Here is a 17,148-nt window from a genome sequence, read left to right on the forward strand (position 1 = left end):
CTAATAATAAATATTATTCCATGCGATCATTTATGGTCGCAATATTCCACATTGAGGCATGCAATGCTCCTTGTTTATTTATAAACACAACATTATAAGCATCTCAAAATACAGAATATATTAAGCTCATTTAGCTAATAGTGAAGTTGCAAAAGGCCAATAAATATCTCAAAAAGTAAAGTAAAAAAATTTAAAGTAATTAATGTATAAATAATGTTTTAAAAAAAAAGTATACCTTCATTATCCGCAGAATTGGCCATGTTTTCAGCAGTAGCTTCAATTAAACACTGAAATATAATTTTTAGATTTTATTATATTTAGAAATGTTGCAATCACTAAATTTTATTATCTTCATTTAAATAAATATAAAATGAATTATCAGTGTTTTTTAATTGTCATTAGGATTGCAAATATCGTTTTAATCCATATGGAGATAATGATTTTTATTTATTTTCATTTCGTTTTTAATTTTGTGCGTGTCTAAGGTATTTAGCCTTCTCAGTGTATTTCCGGCTTTTTTTAAAAGATTAAAGACAACACTGTTCGCCACGGGAAAGAAAACTGTAGAGGCTTCTTAGAAAGAAAAGAAAATTGAGTTTAGCTCGCCAGGATTTGGAGCAGAGGACCGCATAGCTTGCTAATCAATCATGCAACTAACTGAATTCAATAATAAATTAACAAATAATTAAATTAGAAAATTAGTGTATTGTGCAAAAAGTAAAAATGTAAATGTAGGTAATATTATTTTATAAATACAGAAAGACCCAATTTAAAGATAGCTTTAAATTAAGGGATGTGAGTGATGTAAAAAAAATGGATTTATGTTTTGCAATTCGGTGATTTATCAGGCTGTGGCAAAAACGATACGTAAGCAAGACAATCCCTAATAATGGAGTCATTCTTTTGTCATGCATCGCCATAGTCAGTTTTTCGTCTTTCGTCACTAAATCAAGTCCTGGTGTTTTGTTAGTAAAATTCTATAAAATCATTTTTGAAATTTAAGTCTAGCTGAGTTATTATATTTTGACATCTTGATAACATTGTAATGATTTGCCTTGGAATGGTCATATCGAAATCATTTCTTTTAATCGATTCATTCTTTGAATTTAACAATCGATCACAAGGAGGTCTAGAGATTCTAAATTAAAAGCATAGATAAATCTTTGTAAAATTATTGTTTTCCGAACTTTATTTAAATACGAAACTGGACAACGTAGTTACAAAGTAAAATCTCATTACAACTTAATTGGCTTGTCTACCAGTTTTAACCAGATTTTTTGCATAAGAATAAAAAGGTAACCAGTAACAATCACAAGACAATGAGCTGTAAGCTTAAAAAGCTTAATTCTTAAAGCTCTGAGGGTGCGTTCCACTAAGCGTTCACAACGATCACGCTCACGACCGCGGTTTTGCCCGTTCCACTTGCTTGCGAGTGTTACAATCGAAAACTCAAATGGAATGGACTATGGGGCGTTTTAACCGTTCATGCAAACATTACAAATGGCGGCCTCGAAAATAAGTCAGAAGCTTGAAGAGGTTGTTTTTTTTTTAATTTTAACCCCGTTTATATGCAGCTATAATAAACTTTATTAATTATTGGTAAAGTTGACTTATATTAAAAATATATACAGGGTGATCCATTTAAAACGCACCAATCGCTAATAACTTTTTAGGAAAGCGGAATTTCGCAAAAACCCACGAAGTAAATATTTTTTTTTTGTCTAGTTTTCAAATTTTCCACCCCCGATGCTGTATCTTCATTTTTGGAGGAATTATGGCCAAAAACCTGATCGGGGTTGCATAAGGACAACTGGTTTTGACAATGATTATGAAAACTGCATAAAAAACTGAGAAAAATGACGTTAACCCCGTTTCGATATCCGTAATATTAGTCGAGATATTTAATATCTAAGTTACAATTTTATCTATTCGTGATCGGTATTCAATATTAATTTTCCACCAAAAATACACGTTTTGGGAGGTCATCAGACGCAAAGTAAAAAAAAAAAATAATAATTGAAGATTTTAAAACATGTAGTTTAATGTAATGGTTGTGCGTGAATCAGGATAAATTTGTTTTATCATCAAATAAAATCAATCATCACATCATTTTAATGCACCCCGTATGCAAGACTTCTTGACCTATGATTACGGTAAGAATATCTTGCCAGGGTGTTGGTCTAATGATCAAGAGCGTGGCTTTGTAAGTGGGAAATCCTCAGTTCGAATCCCGCTCATGCAGTCATCCTTATTACTTAAAAAATCATAATACTTTTTTTAATAAAGTGTAGTTATGCATCCATTTATGGGTGTTATATCCTGTATAAGAGGTGTGTTCAAAAAGTAACGGGAATTTTTAAATTTCGCGGGTTTGGAGAGTCTGATTGTAAAAATTTTTTTTTTATTATGTTGGTACACATGCCCCTGAAGTACGATAAAATTTTCAGTAATATTCATTGTTTACTTCTTAAGTGGCAGCCGTTAAGGTTAGACGTGTTTTTCGAGCTTGGCGATTTTTGTTTGTTAAAAAAAATGGATCAAAGAATTTGTATTAAATTTTGCGTAAAAAAATGAAATAAAGTGTAATAAAGTGTGTGAAATGTTAATAAAGGCATATGGTGAGTCTGCTATGAGTAAAACAAGGATTTACGAGTGGTATAAGCGTTTCCAAGATGGCCGCGAAAACGTTGAAGATGACGAACGACCTGGACGTCGTTGCACATCAACAACCGATGAAAATGTGAAAAAAGTGAAAGAAATGGTTATGAACGATCGCCGAATCACAATCAGAGAAGTCGCTGATGATGTTGCCATATCAATTGGCTCATGCCATGAAATTTTTTCGGATGTTTTGGGTATGAAACGTGTGGCAGCAAAATTTGTTCCAAAATTGTTGAATTTCGAACAAAAACAGCGGAGAATGGAAGTTGCTCAAGAGTCACTCAATGAAGTCGACAACGATGCGGATCTACTGAAACGTGTTATAACAGGTGACGAAACATGGGTTTACGGATATGATGTCGAAACTAAGGCTCAATCGTCCCAGTGGAGGCATTCTGGATCGCCAAGACCGAAAAAGGCTCGACAAGTGCGGTCGAATGTGAAGGTTATGCTCACTGTGTTCTTCGATTTTAATGGCATAGTGCATCATGAATTCTTGCCACAAGGTCAAACAATCAATAAGGAGTACTAGTCCTACAAGTTCAACGCCGTTTGCGTGAAGCAATCCGAAAAAAACGCCCGGATTTGTGGCAAAACAATTCATGGATTTTGCACCACGATAATGCACCTGCTCACACTTCATTGCTTGTTCGTGAATTTTTGGCCAAAAACAAAACTTTAACGATGCCCCAGCCTCCATATTCGCCAGACATGGCTCCATGTGACTTTTTTCTATTTCCAAACATAAAGAGAACATTAAAAGGCCGTCGTTTTACAAGCATAGATGACATTAAAAGCGAATCGCTGAAAGCTATCACAAAGATCGAGTTTCAGAAGTGTTTCGAGGATTGGAAAAAGCGCTGGCACAAGTGTATTGTATGCGAAGGGGACTACTTTGAAGGCGACAATATTAATGTAGATGAATAAATAAATATTTTTTTCAAAAAACGAAAATTCCCGTTACTTTTTGAACACACCTCGTATAACACTCGTTATTAAATGTAATAGTAAGAACAGATACCTTCACTTTTTTGGGTAATACTTTTGTATGACTTTGTTTTGTGATAAAATGGTTTACGTAATTTATTTTGGCAACAGTACATTATCTCATATGTATTCAGTGAGTTAGAACTGAATTTATAGCTAACCCCAGCTAGTTGTAGTTTTTGTTTGAAGTCATGGGTTCAGAGAAGCAATAAATAGTATTAAGTTTTTGACCCTTGTTCATGGAGTAAATCATTTCAACCCTAAAATAAACCAAGACTTAAAGAAAACTGGTTCCATTATTGTGGTACTTTTCGTTAAAAACTTCATTCTGATGCCATTCGGCCGGTGGAACTTTTGCTTGATGTTTTTTTTTGTTGGAATTATGTTAAATTTTGGATGACCAATTCAATTGAATGGCCAAAGACAATTCAAGAAAGAGCTCCTATTTTATTTTTTAAAATGCGTAGGAATTGTTTGGAGCTTACTTGAATAATTAACTAACTATTCCTTTTTCTGTATATCTAAAAATAAATCGTACAGCTCCAAAAACACCTCGTTTTTCCAAGTCACCGTCAAGTCATGCCCAATTTAAGTAAATAAATTTTTATATTTCCATGACTTATTCATTTTTTTTTTTCAAATTTAAAGTTACATTATCTTTGTATTTCCTGATATTTCTGTGACTTGCAGAAGAGGACATCAGAGTTATAATTGTTATAATGGTATAGTCAGGCATCGGTGCTCATCAATTACTTTTTAAGGATGAAAAACTACCTTTAAAGAGCGGTATCTAGCTTTCCGTAAATAACGAAGCGGATCTAATATTCAGTTCTTGTTCCACTGCCTTTATTATTTTATTTATTATTATTTTTTTTTATTATATAAAGTAATGTTCAGCAATGATAAGCAAAAATTGTTTGCAATTATTTTTTTTTGTTTTTTAAGTTATTTGTTAAGTTACACCAGCGCTAGATACGCCATAAGTAACAATGACAATAACTGACACCACTACAAACACACTAATTGAGAGGAGAAGTTACACAGTGATAACACTCCCTAAGTGGTCTCCAGGATTAGCTACTCTCTTCAGAAGAGAGAAAATCGCGAGGCCACTGGCGTTTTAATCGTCTAGGAGGATGATCTGGAAGGTGATGAGATTCCAGGTCTGTGTAGATAGTTACATTTGAAACCTAAAATGGAGCTGTTTAACGATAGTGCGGAGAATTTTAGACTGACGAGATTGAATTCTGTGAAGATTGGAGCGTTTCGTTGAACCCTACAGTTCAATACCGTACGTCCAGGCGGTTTTTAGTATACAGGGTGAACCAGTAAGTATTGTCCATAGGCCTACTGTGTGTAGTACATCTAAAGTGGAGTTCAATGACGTATTGGCCAACTTCATATTTTCCTCTGTTCTTGAGTGACGTCACTTTAAAGTTTTTTTCTAAAATCATTACTTTTTTCCAATAAAAATGTTATTACTCAGAAAGTTTTAGTTCGAATTCGATTCTGATGACACGGTCAGAAAGGCAGATAAATTTTCTAAAAATTGATTCCATTTCGAAGCATAAGTTATTCTCCAAACAGCCTCAATCTTCGACCGAATGCTGGAAAAATAATAGTAATCGAAATTTTTAAGAAAACTCATTCAGCCCTTACGTGATCATTATCAGACCTAGGTGCTGGCACTTTTTATAAAAGTTTCCTTGTTTAATGGGCTTTCAAACGATGTATCATTTTCCAGGATTCCATTTATCTTCGTATCATAAATTACGTTTGTATTACCAGAAAACGTGTTCAAGAGCACTCAAGAGTGTTATTTATCAAGTTGTTTAATTCATTGAAAACTCTTTTAGTTGGACCAGTAGTCAATTTTAATGTAGACTGTCCTTAAATTAGGAAGTCAAAAGTTACAAATTGCACTAAAAAAAAAAAAGATTTTGTTTCATTCAACTTCATTTACCATTTTTTGGAACCATTCCTCAAGAGAAGAGCGATGTGTTTGAAGGTTTTTGTGCGAAGTTACCGGATCAATGTGAGGAGAAAGTATAGCGGTATCATCTGCATAAATTAGAAGGACAGTTTCAGGATGGCCAGTTAAAATTAAAAATGAGTTTTAGCACAGACTTTCTTATTTTTTTTGAGTGTTTGTTTCTTCTCGTATGACCGACCAATCGAGTTGTGGCCGCCAGTGCTAACTTGAGTGATGGACACGATGCTTTGCAAGGCAGTGTAAAACTCTCAAATTGGTAGATTCTATCCACAGATCTTTCTGTCCTCATTGCGGATAATATATACGAGGGTCGTTTGAAAAGTCCGTGCAAAAATAAAAACTACTTAATTTTTTGGGGTAAACCTTTTTTATTTTTCAACATAGTTTCCTTTTAGGCTTATACACTTCGTCCAACGCTGCTCTAGTTTGTTGATCCCTTCCGAATAATAGGATTTGTCCAAGTCTGAAAAATAGCCATTCGTTTCTGCAATCACCTCCTCGTTTGAAAAAAATCTTTTCCCCGCCAGCCATTTCTTCATATTGGGGAACAAATAGTAGTCCGAGGGAGCCAAGTCTGGAGAATAGGGGGGATGTGAAACGAGTTGGAACCCTATTTCCATTAATTTTGCGACCACAACTGCTGAGGTGTGAGCTGGTGCGTTGTCGTGATGGAAAAGGACTTTTTCGAGGGCGTTTTTCTTGCAGCTCGGTTTTCAAACGGTCCAATAACGATGAATAATATGCACCTGTAATAGTTTTACCCTTTTCCAGATAGTCGATGAGGATTATTCCTTGCGAATCCCAAAAGACAGTCGCCATAATCTTTCCGGCCGAAGGAACGGTCTTCGCCTTTTTTGGCGCAGATTCCCTCATGGTAACCCATTGTTTAGATTGTTCTTTGGTCTCAGGAGTGTAGTGATGTATCCATGTTTCATCCACAGTGACGAAACGACGCTTAAAGTCCTGCGGATTCTTCTGGAACAGCTGCAAACCGTCCTTGCAACACTTCACACGATTTCGTTTTTGGTCAAGCGTGAGCAATCGCGGCACCCATCTTGCGGATAGCTTTGTCATGTCCAAATGTTGATGCAAAATATTATGTACCCGTTCATTCGAGATGCCCACAGCACTAGCAATCTCACGCACCTTCACTCTTCTGTCATCCATCACACCATATCATGGATTTTATCAATGATTTCTGGAGTAGTAACCTCAACAGGGCGTCCAGAACGTTCAACGTCACTTGTGCCCATATGGGCCACTCCGAAAATTTTGAAACCACTTATAAACTGTTCTAATCGAAGGTGCAGAGTCACCATAATGTTTATCAAGCTTCTCTTTAGTCTCCTGAGGCGTTTTGCCTTTCATAAAGTAGTGTTTAATCAACACACGAAATTCTTTTTCGTCCATTTTTTGAAAATCACTCGACTTCCTCGATTCAAACGAATGCCAAACACAAAGAAATAGACCGATCTGGCTGAAACTTGGGGTGTGTTCTTCCAAGAGATGCTACTAACTAAACATAACCTCGATACGCGCCAGTGGTGCTATCTCTCTGACTTTGCACGGACTTTTCAAACGGCCCTCGTAAGAAGTAGATTTGTTACTTGAGCTTCTATTATTTTTGTCATCTACTCACATTTTTTGCATATTCATGGATGATGCATGGTCGTATCTTTTATATTTCATTTTTAATAAACTACATAATATTGATCATGAATTTTTTTATACATGCCTCTTCCAGAATGTATGTTTTCCAGTATGGTTTCTTTTGGAGGGGATAATTTTGACAAAAGAAGTGGGGACACCGGATAACAGATATACAAACACTTGATTGTAACGCATCCGTGAGCAGTAATAAATACCAAACCGTGACTTAATTTATCAGAATTAATTTCCAAGGATGTACATCATTCAATAATAATTCACTCAAATGAATCAGCAACTAGCTAATACCTTAAATGAATAAAAAGATGCATTCAAATTGCTTGAAATAATTGATTTATGCTTTGAAATAGAAAATAATAATAATAATAAAAAAGGAAATCTTAAGTGCAGCAGGATACAAAACATTAAATTAATTATATAATATTTTTCATAAAATATTGTTTTCTCAAGTTATTTATTTATTTATGAAGGGCACTATATTGGTTTTATTTTGCTTATCAGTAATTATTATCGAAGTGTTTTGATAATTTATTGCCATTTGGTATTTTGATATATCGATTTTGATATATCGATTCTTAGTGAGAGTTCCTTTTTTTTTTCTTAAATTGTTTCCTTATTAATAAGTATCACCACTTAAAAACAATTTTTAAAACCTAATTTTAATTCCTTAACTCGTATCTAGCAGAAGACAGTTTTATTGCTACGTTTTTTATATAATGCTTTTAACTACTTTTAAGCACTGAGAGCAAGGCTATTTGCGACATAAATACATCGTATGTTGGTAGGAAACACTATAAACAATGTACCTTCTCTTTACTCGATTCTATAGTTTTATAGAGTAAAAATAGTTTTTGTAAAATGACTTCAAAAAGTTTCAATGATTTATCTAAAGAAAATTGATACTAATATTTTTTGCTAAAGAACACATCACTCTAATAAATATATTATTCTAATAAATACTGCATTTGCTTTCTCCAAAATAACAAATAAATCGATATGGATGAAGCAATTGATTTTCTTTAACCAAATGTTCGATCTTTTTTTTCGATTCGATTAACTTCATAAAACAAACAATGGAGAAGTGCGTTAAAACTTTTTAAAATATAAATTCCATTTATAATATAAATTCAAAATAAATTCTGAATTAAAATATACAGGGTGTTCAGTTTAAGACGGCTCAAATGCTTAAACGGTTGATCTGAGCAAAAAAATGTTAGAGGAAAAATTTGTTGCCCGTCACCTCTAGTTTCAGAATATGTGACTTGATTTTAGATTCCAGCCCGCATACGCGGCTGACGCACGACCAAAAGTGAAGGTTTGCGGTTGACCCCCATTTTCATATACACAGTTTCAAAGAGTATAAAAAGTTGTGAAAGAAACCGGAAACCGCAATTCGATATCTTCAAAATTAAAGTTGCTAGGCCATTTCAAAATCTGGTATTTATTATTCATATTTCAATTTTTTAACGTGTTATCAAAGAGAAAGAAGAGCTCGTGATAGGTCATTTTTATGTATTTTTTCATCCCCTTTCTACTAAAAATATTGCCAAGGCAGTAAAGCTAGTATTTTTCTTAATATCGGGAAAGAAGTAGTTTTTCGAGTGATTTTTCTAAGAAAATCAAATGTTAAGGGCTTTAGATGTTCTCAAGCATACACAAAATGGCTAAAAATTAATTTTACATCTGTTACAAACAAGAAGGTTTAATAATTATTTGGTAATTTTGGGAGAGTTGCGTTTAATTACCATAAAAATTGGAAACCTCCTACCACATATTTAAGTGATCAATATCTTTCATGTAAAGGATCAAACTTATTCCTTAATTTATCAAATAATGCACTTTACGCAATTTGTGCAGTATGTACTGTGCCTGGCTCGCAAGCCAGGTTAGCCAGGAGGTTATCAGCTGCTCTCTATATCTGAGGAGGCACCTTTGAAGGTACAGTACATGTTGCATAAGCTGCGAACCCTCACTTTCAGTCGCGCGTCAGTCGCATATACGGGCAGGAATCTAAAATCAAGTCACGTATTCTGAAACTAGAGGTGACGGGCAACAAATTTTTCCTCTACCATTTTTCGCTCAGATTAAGCGTTTAAGCATGAAATGCATTTGAGCCGTCTTAAAATGTACAGATATACTTTTTCAATGGCCAAACATTTTTTTGTCATTTAATAGAGTTAATCTTTATTATTGGGGAAATGTATTATAAATATAAAAAGCTATGACTTGAACCAAGTGCTTTGACACTTAAATTTAAGATATTAATCGATTTGTAAAGTGAACGACTCACATGTACCTTTGTTTACAAATTTTTGGATGCCAATTTTGTTGGAGCTAATACAACATTCCCTTGATGTTGCTCTGAATTTCAAGACAACGTGAAAGAATGGATTGCAGAAGCTGAACTATGAATAAAATTTCAAACAAGAAATACTGTCTTTGTTTCTCATAAAAATAATAAATATTTCTAATCAACGATATATTATTTTTATTATTCAATTCTTTCTCTGGCGTGTATTTCTTTTTACTACCTTTAAATAATGACTTTAAAGGTCAATTGTACATGTCAATATGTGTGAAAAATGACGCAATATAAATAAATGAAAATATATTTCCTTAAATTCGTCCAAAGGTAAACTTTGAAAGGTAAAAGTAAATTAGTTTTACTAGAAATAACATCTTTTACGGAATCATTTCTTAATTACATTAAATTTATATTTCTTTCTTACATCAGTAAGCAATCAGGAGTAAAATTCAATAGTCGCTTTCAAAATTTGTAGATTTCAAGTAAAAGATATTTTGAAATCTGGGTTGTTTTAAACAGTTTTTGTAAGATTAAACGAAAATTTTATTGAAATAGTACCTAATTTTATTTGATTCCTAAAAAATATTAAAATTGATTTAAATTAAATACGTAAAAAAGGTAAAAATTCTTTTTCAGTAAATGTTTTTATTTGTATTAATAGTGGTTGTTAAAATCACGATTGCTGCCCCTCTTTTAAGTAGTCTTTTACAGACAGATATCCAGCATCTGTGCTGGTAGCTCTGACAATTCAAACTGTCATTACCAATGATTGATTGAAATGACAACTTGGTTTTTGAATTGAAAATGATAAATTCTTAATGAAGCTGTATTTGGCATATGGAAGTCAAATCGTATTACTTGTCAGAATCTCAGAGGTTATCGTTATATTTCTTTACTTATTACAGATTTGTCACTTTAATGGCATGTATTTGCCTAATTACCTACAAAATAAATAAATAAGTAACAATTCTATATTTAGCACGTGCAGTTAGATAAACTTATATACAAATATTTATATACATGTAAAAAGATGGCTCACAAGAGGTCTCGGGTTCTACGAGACTGATGCTGCTACAGAAGAACTATGCATGCGCCAAATCCTAACAACCGACAGCTGTGCAGCGTAAAGCCTTTCGATTGCAGCGTCTCACGTGTTTGTAGAGAAATCTGTCTGACCGGAACCGCCGTTTGTGTAAGAGGTGTTAGTTTCGTTTTGCCAAAAACATGATACTACACATGTAGTACAGCAACGAATTGTCGTGAAATTTCACATGAAACTTGGTAAAACCACTTCTGAAACTTATCTTTTATTAAAAGAAGTTTATAACGATGAATGTTAATCACGTGCGCGAGTTTTTGAGTGGTTTTAGCGTTTCCAAGATGGCCGAGAAGATGTAGGAGATGATGACAGCCCGGGTCGCCCTTTCACGTCCAAAACGGATGAAAATATCGATTATAATTAATTAACATTACTACCGTGAGGTGCTTACTCAACTCCGTGAAAGAGTAAGCAAAAAACGACCCGATTGGTGGAAGAACAAGTCACGGGGTTCTCCATCAAGACAACGCGCCGGGCTCACACTGCATTGTCTGTCAAAGATGTTTCTAGCCAAGTACAACATCCCAGTTTTAGGCCCCATGTGACTTTTATCTGTTCCCCCAAAGTCAAATCTGCATTAAAATGAACACGATTTCAGTCCGTTGGAGCTGTGAAAGAAAAAGCGGCACGCGTCATGCAGGAGCTCACAGAAAAAGACTTCCAGCACTGTTTCGAACAATGGTAAATTCGCATGGAGCGTTGTAGTGATAGGGGAGGGGTGTATATTGAAGGTGATAATAACTAAATATATATAAATTTAAAATAAAATGTTTTACAGCAATAGACTCGTTATTTAATAGCCACACCTCGTATATCAGGTAGACGTCGAAAAAAGGACTATGTATTCGAAGAAATGTCTGGCTTTCAGTGCCCTCTGAGAACTAAGTCTAAAAATGGAACCAAAATAGAGAAAAATTAACTCCTTACAAGACATTTTAAACTCACCAGGAGATCAGAAGTCTTAAAAAGAAAAACCTCCTGAAGAGTAACGCTTTTCATTTACCCAAAATTTTAGTCGCCCAAACAAAAACAATGCCGAGTTTTTTTTAACAATTTTTTTTTCTGGTAACTTGAACCCGATTATGAGCTAACAATGCGATGCTATTGCTACACCAGAAGCTATAATTGTTGGTAAAAACGCCTAAACAACCCGATTTTCTATTCTTAATCGTAAAATTACCAAGTTATGAAAAGATTTGATGAAATGATGCGTGCTTTCTTGGAGTTGTTTTATTGAAGAAATACTCTTCTAGATTAATCAAGGAGGAATATTTTTACGATACAGAGAATGGTAGTTTAGCAGAATAAATTGATTTTTTAAAACCTTCCGTCATCAAATCTACTTAGCCATTTCTTGATTAGTAATTGTATATTTTAATTTAAGCTACAGTAATTATCTCTTGTTTTAAGTTAGTGTTTGTGGCAGCCATTAAGCTGTTAAACATTAATTGTCTTTTATTCTATTTAACCCTTTAATATTCATAATTAAATCTAAAATAACCACTCATGCATATTAATTATTTACCTACCTCTATTCTATAATTAACAGTCCTAACATCGGGAAAAACCAGCCAAAAATAAATATCCTTTTTTTACGAAACGCATTCGTCACTTTTTATAAAATTTTAGGGTTTGCTGATTTGGAATTTTAATTAGAATTTTACTGATTTCTAAAAAGATTTTGACGCCAGTTTGGGAGTAAGTTGGTACGATTGGGCAACTCGGTCATGTTTTTTTAAAATTGAATAAATCTAGTTTTTAGCTGATACAAACATAAACTGAAATATACGTATTAAGCACTGTCGAATCGCTAATGCTACTTAGTAAAAATTCTAACATTACCTTGCACCCATGGTTTCTCTCTGTTCCAGAAGCTAAAAAATCGTTCTACGCTAAGTTCCACACCTTAATTTTACTCACGACCAAACCCTCTAGATCCCCAATTAATACTACAGTCGAGCCTCCCAAGAAGGGCACTCTCACTAGCGACTACCTCCATTTGGACAGTATTTGGATTTCCCCGTTTTTACCCCTATACACTTTCTATATAAAAGAACCTCCGTCTAACGGTCACTCTACATAGCGACCGCGGACATTGATTTTCAGGGAACGGATTATATGTTTCACCTCCTACCAACGACCACCTTATTATTAAAAGTTCGTTTGACGCGGTGATCAAAATAATTATCCCTTCTCAAATTTTTTTTTTTTTTCGGGGTTTTTCCTAAAGTTTTTCTATATAAGCTTGTACCATTTTTTAATCATTTATCAATATTTCTTTGGTCGAAGAAAATTATTTTTTCCGATATGTCTCTCAAACGAAAGTGGTTAACTCTAGAAGAGAAAATAAATGTGTTGGAAGATTTTGCAAAAACCAAATCGAGCCATCGTCAACTTGCCGAAAGGTTTGTTCTATTTTTCTAATAATAGATGATAGTATGATGATAATTTTACCATAAATTATTATTGTTCTAAATAAATGTGATGATTACTATAAAAATTGTTGTAAAAATTATTACCTTGGAATGTACCTAGACAAGAGACTTACCTGGAACCCCCATACGAGACTTAAACGTACCGAACTAAACAAACGATACAAACTTCTAGCCAGGCTACTCGACAAACGCTCAAAACTCTCACTACAGAACAAACGACGACTCTATACAGCCCTTCTCACACCAATATGGACTTACGGACTCGAACTTTACGGTACAGCTAAAAAATCCAACCTCAATAGACTACAAACACTGCAATCCAAAATTCTCCGCCGCATACTAGACGCTCCATTCTATGTAAGCAACCACACTATACATACAGATCTCCAAATTCCACTCATCTCCGAACTTGCCAAAATTCGATACAAAAATTTTCACCAAAAACTCTCACTGCATCCCAACCCTTTAGCTGCAAACCTGTCTACAACTACGCTACCCTCCAATCCTCGAAGACGGCTGAGGCGCCGTTGGCCCCGTGACCAACTGGGTGACTAACGGCGGCCATCAATGGATGACCGTCATTCACGTCTGCCACGCTATTCACATACATTCATCGCATTTACCTATTGTACCTGTAGGTACAGGTGTAAATTTCATTAAAAGGATAATAATAAAAAAAAAAAAAATTATTAATTAAGTCAATAATATGTAGTTTTTTGATAAATTTTTTGGATAATTAAGAAAAACTTGATGCATATCATATAGCTGCAATAATTATGCAATTATGTACGTTTTTAAATCTATTAATAATAAACAATTTTTAAATAGATGTTTGGAAAAAACCCATATTTTTTCATTATGAAACTTGCCTACCTCCTTCTAACGACCACCTCCAAACAGCGGCCACTCTGCTTTCTCCCGCAAGTATCCGTTATTGAGAGGTTCGACTATACCTTGTCAGGAAATCCTCACAAGACAGATGAAGCGCCGATGGCCACATGATCTTCTTAAAGAAATAATGGCCAGTGCATAATACTTGAAATGCTCTTCTTTGGGAGTTTCATAATTGGATAAATTCTGCCCTCATGCTACTCATGTATTATAGTATGTAATATTGTACCAGCTTTACTTGTTGCAGAAATGTAGTGCAGTTGTTAAAATATACGAGGTGTGTTCAAAAAGTAACGGGAATTTTCGTTTTTTGAAAAAAATATTTATTTATTCATCTACATTAATATTGTCGCCTTCAAAGTAGTCCCCTTCGCATACAATACACTTGTGCCAGCGCTTTTTCCAATCCTCGAAACACTTCTGAAACTCGATCTTTGTGATAGCTTTCAGCTCTTTCAGCGATTCGCTTTTAATGTCATCTATGCTTGTAAAACGACGGCCTTTTAATGTTCTCTTTATGTTTGGAAATAGAAAAAAGTCACATGGAGCCATGTCTGGCGAATATGGAGGCTGGGGCATCGTTAAAGTTTTGTTTTTGGCCAAAAATTCACGAACAAGCAATGAAGTGTGAGCAGGTGCATTATCGTGGTGCAAAATCCATGAATTGTTTTGCCACAAATCCGGGCGTTTTTTTCGGATTGCTTCACGCAAACGGCGTTGAACTTGTAGGTAGTACTCCTTATTGATTGTTTGACCTTGTGGCAAGAATTCATGATGCACTATGCCATTAAAATCGAAGAACACAGTGAGCATAACCTTCACATTCGACCGCACTTGTCGAGCCTTTTTCGGTCTTGGCGATCCAGAATGCCTCCACTGGGACGATTGAGCCTTAGTTTCGACATCATATCCGTAAACCCATGTTTCGTCACCTGTTATAACACGTTTCAGTAGATCCGCATCGTTGTCGACTTCATTGTGTGACTCTTGAGCAACTTCCATTCTCCGCTGTTTTTGTTCGAAATTCAACAATTTTGGAACAAATTTTGCTGCCACACGTTTCATACACAAAACATCCGAAAAAATTTCATGGCATGAGCCAATTGATATGGCAACATCATCAGCGACTTCTCTGATTGTGATTCGGCGATCGTTCATAACCGTTTCTTTCACTTTTTTCACGTTTTCATCGGTTGTTGATGTGCTTGGACGTCCAGGTCGTTCGTCATCTTCAACGTTTTCGCGGCCATCTTGGAAACGCTTATACCACTCGTAAATCCTTGTTTTACTCATAGCAGACTCACCATATGCCTTTATTAACATTTCACACACTTTATTACACTTTATTTCATTTTTTACGCAAAATTTAATACAAATTCTTTGATCCATTTTTTTTAACAAACAAAAATCGCCAAGCTCGAAAAACACGTCTAACCTTAACGGCTGCCACTTAAGAAGTAAACAATGAATATTAATGAAAATTTTATCGTACTTCAGGGGCATGTGTACCAACATAATAAAAAAAAAAAATTTACAATCAGACTCTCCAAACCCGCGAAATTTAAAAATTCCCGTTACTTTTTGAACACACCTCGTATATTTTATATTTTATTATCAGTCTATTGAATTCACTTGCGAAATATTTTTGTAAAAGTAATACGTCATTGAACAGGTATTGCGTTTTTTTATTTACTTTTACCTTTTTATAGAGGACACGTTCTCTGAAGACGCTGTAAAGTTTAAGACAATAAACTAATTTTAACTCTTTCATGCGAAAATATATAATTGCTTTAATAAAAACAATGTTATAATAATCATTAATTTTAATAGAAATTCTTCTTTCTTATATACGCAATAATGGGAAAATAATTACTGTTCTTATTGCTTAATTTGCTCGTTATTTTTGAAGGAACTTGTTTATGGCTTAAATTGTTAGTTGATGGTAACCATGTAAATATGTTACTGTGGGAACCCTGAAACAATTATGACTTACAAGCACTTCTTATATCTCCTAAATTACAAATTTATTGTATATCAAAATAAACATAAAGATAAACACGTAATAGTGATTGTGAGGAAGAATCTAAGTTTAATCTATATGTTTTGACTCACTTGTCGGTGTTCCTGTTTCTGTCACCTGTACGACAACAAAAAAGAAATAAAAAAAACGATTAACCAAAAAGCACAGATGAAGAAAACGGCTGACCAGATGTAGATTTCTGAATAGGTAGTTTAGTGTTTAGCAATTATTTCGAAAATGGGGCCCCAGTTATATAAATATTGAACTAAATTTCTTTTTAAAGTGCAAATTCTATTGTAAATTACAAGAAAATTTAATTTCTGTTACTGCTGTAAAGGTTTATATTCCACAAGTCTGTACAGGTTACGCAGATGACGAGGATATAATTGGAAGGACCTTCCAAGATATGGAAGGGGCCTTTCTCAATCTGGTTACAGCGATTGAAAAAGTAGGACTACAAATAAATGCTGCCAAGACCAAATATTTAAAAGCCAAAGGACCTGCAGATCATCCCGTGCACGATGTAACACTTGGCAATTATATGATTGAACAAGTTGATTCATTCATGTATCTTGGAACCTTAATCTCTAGGGACAACGATGTATCCCTAGAAATAAAAAGATAGGAGTATGTTGGCCTATAGGTGCTATTATGGCTTGAATAAGCGTATGAAAAGCAACCTAATATCAAAAAATACAAAAGTAGCGGAGAGGAGGGCACATTTGAACAGAATTTACATTTTCTGCAACTTTCAAGTCTTCTTAACAGATCTAAATCAATAAACAGTTGGTACTTTACATACATATCTATATTTTTTTAATTTAAAAATGTTGTGTCAAATGTTAATATCTGCCCCACTGGTGGGGTAGCTTTGATCACAATATAAAATAGAAAGAAATGATATTACTTTACTCTGAATCTACCTTCTATCAGTTATTTCTCTCACTACTACATTACTTTCTCTTTTAAACCTCTGAAATCTAGTTCAAAACTCAAGAATGACTCAGTTCGGGATGTTGTACCCAAAGTGATGGGTTTAGGAAGTTTGAACAAAATATTCGGTTTGTTGCGCTTCTTAATGTAGCTTCG

The 17,148-nt window shown here is 34.2% G+C and overlaps 1 protein-coding gene across 4 annotated transcripts in view; it reads right to left on the reverse strand.

Annotated features, from left to right (window-relative positions):
- LOC141461194 (epidermal retinol dehydrogenase 2-like) overlaps positions 1-17,148 on the reverse strand; it is a 199,279-nt gene that overhangs the window by 156,040 nt on the left and 26,091 nt on the right. For 3 of the 4 annotated variants that reach the window (XM_074141993.1, XM_074141992.1, XM_074141994.1), the window contains exon 2: positions 236-287. The exons of the other annotated variant lie outside the window; for it this stretch is intronic. In XM_074141993.1, coding sequence (XP_073998094.1) covers positions 236-260 — 25 coding nt within the window. In that variant the 5' untranslated portion in view covers positions 261-287. The remainder of the gene's footprint in view (positions 1-235; positions 288-17,148) is intronic. 4 annotated transcript variants of the gene reach the window in all.

This window comes from Rhodnius prolixus, unplaced genomic scaffold (assembly GCF_049639745.1).
Source record: "Rhodnius prolixus isolate KJV_2025 unplaced genomic scaffold, Rpr scaffold_6, whole genome shotgun sequence".
Classification (NCBI taxonomy): domain Eukaryota; kingdom Metazoa; phylum Arthropoda; class Insecta; order Hemiptera; family Reduviidae; genus Rhodnius; species Rhodnius prolixus.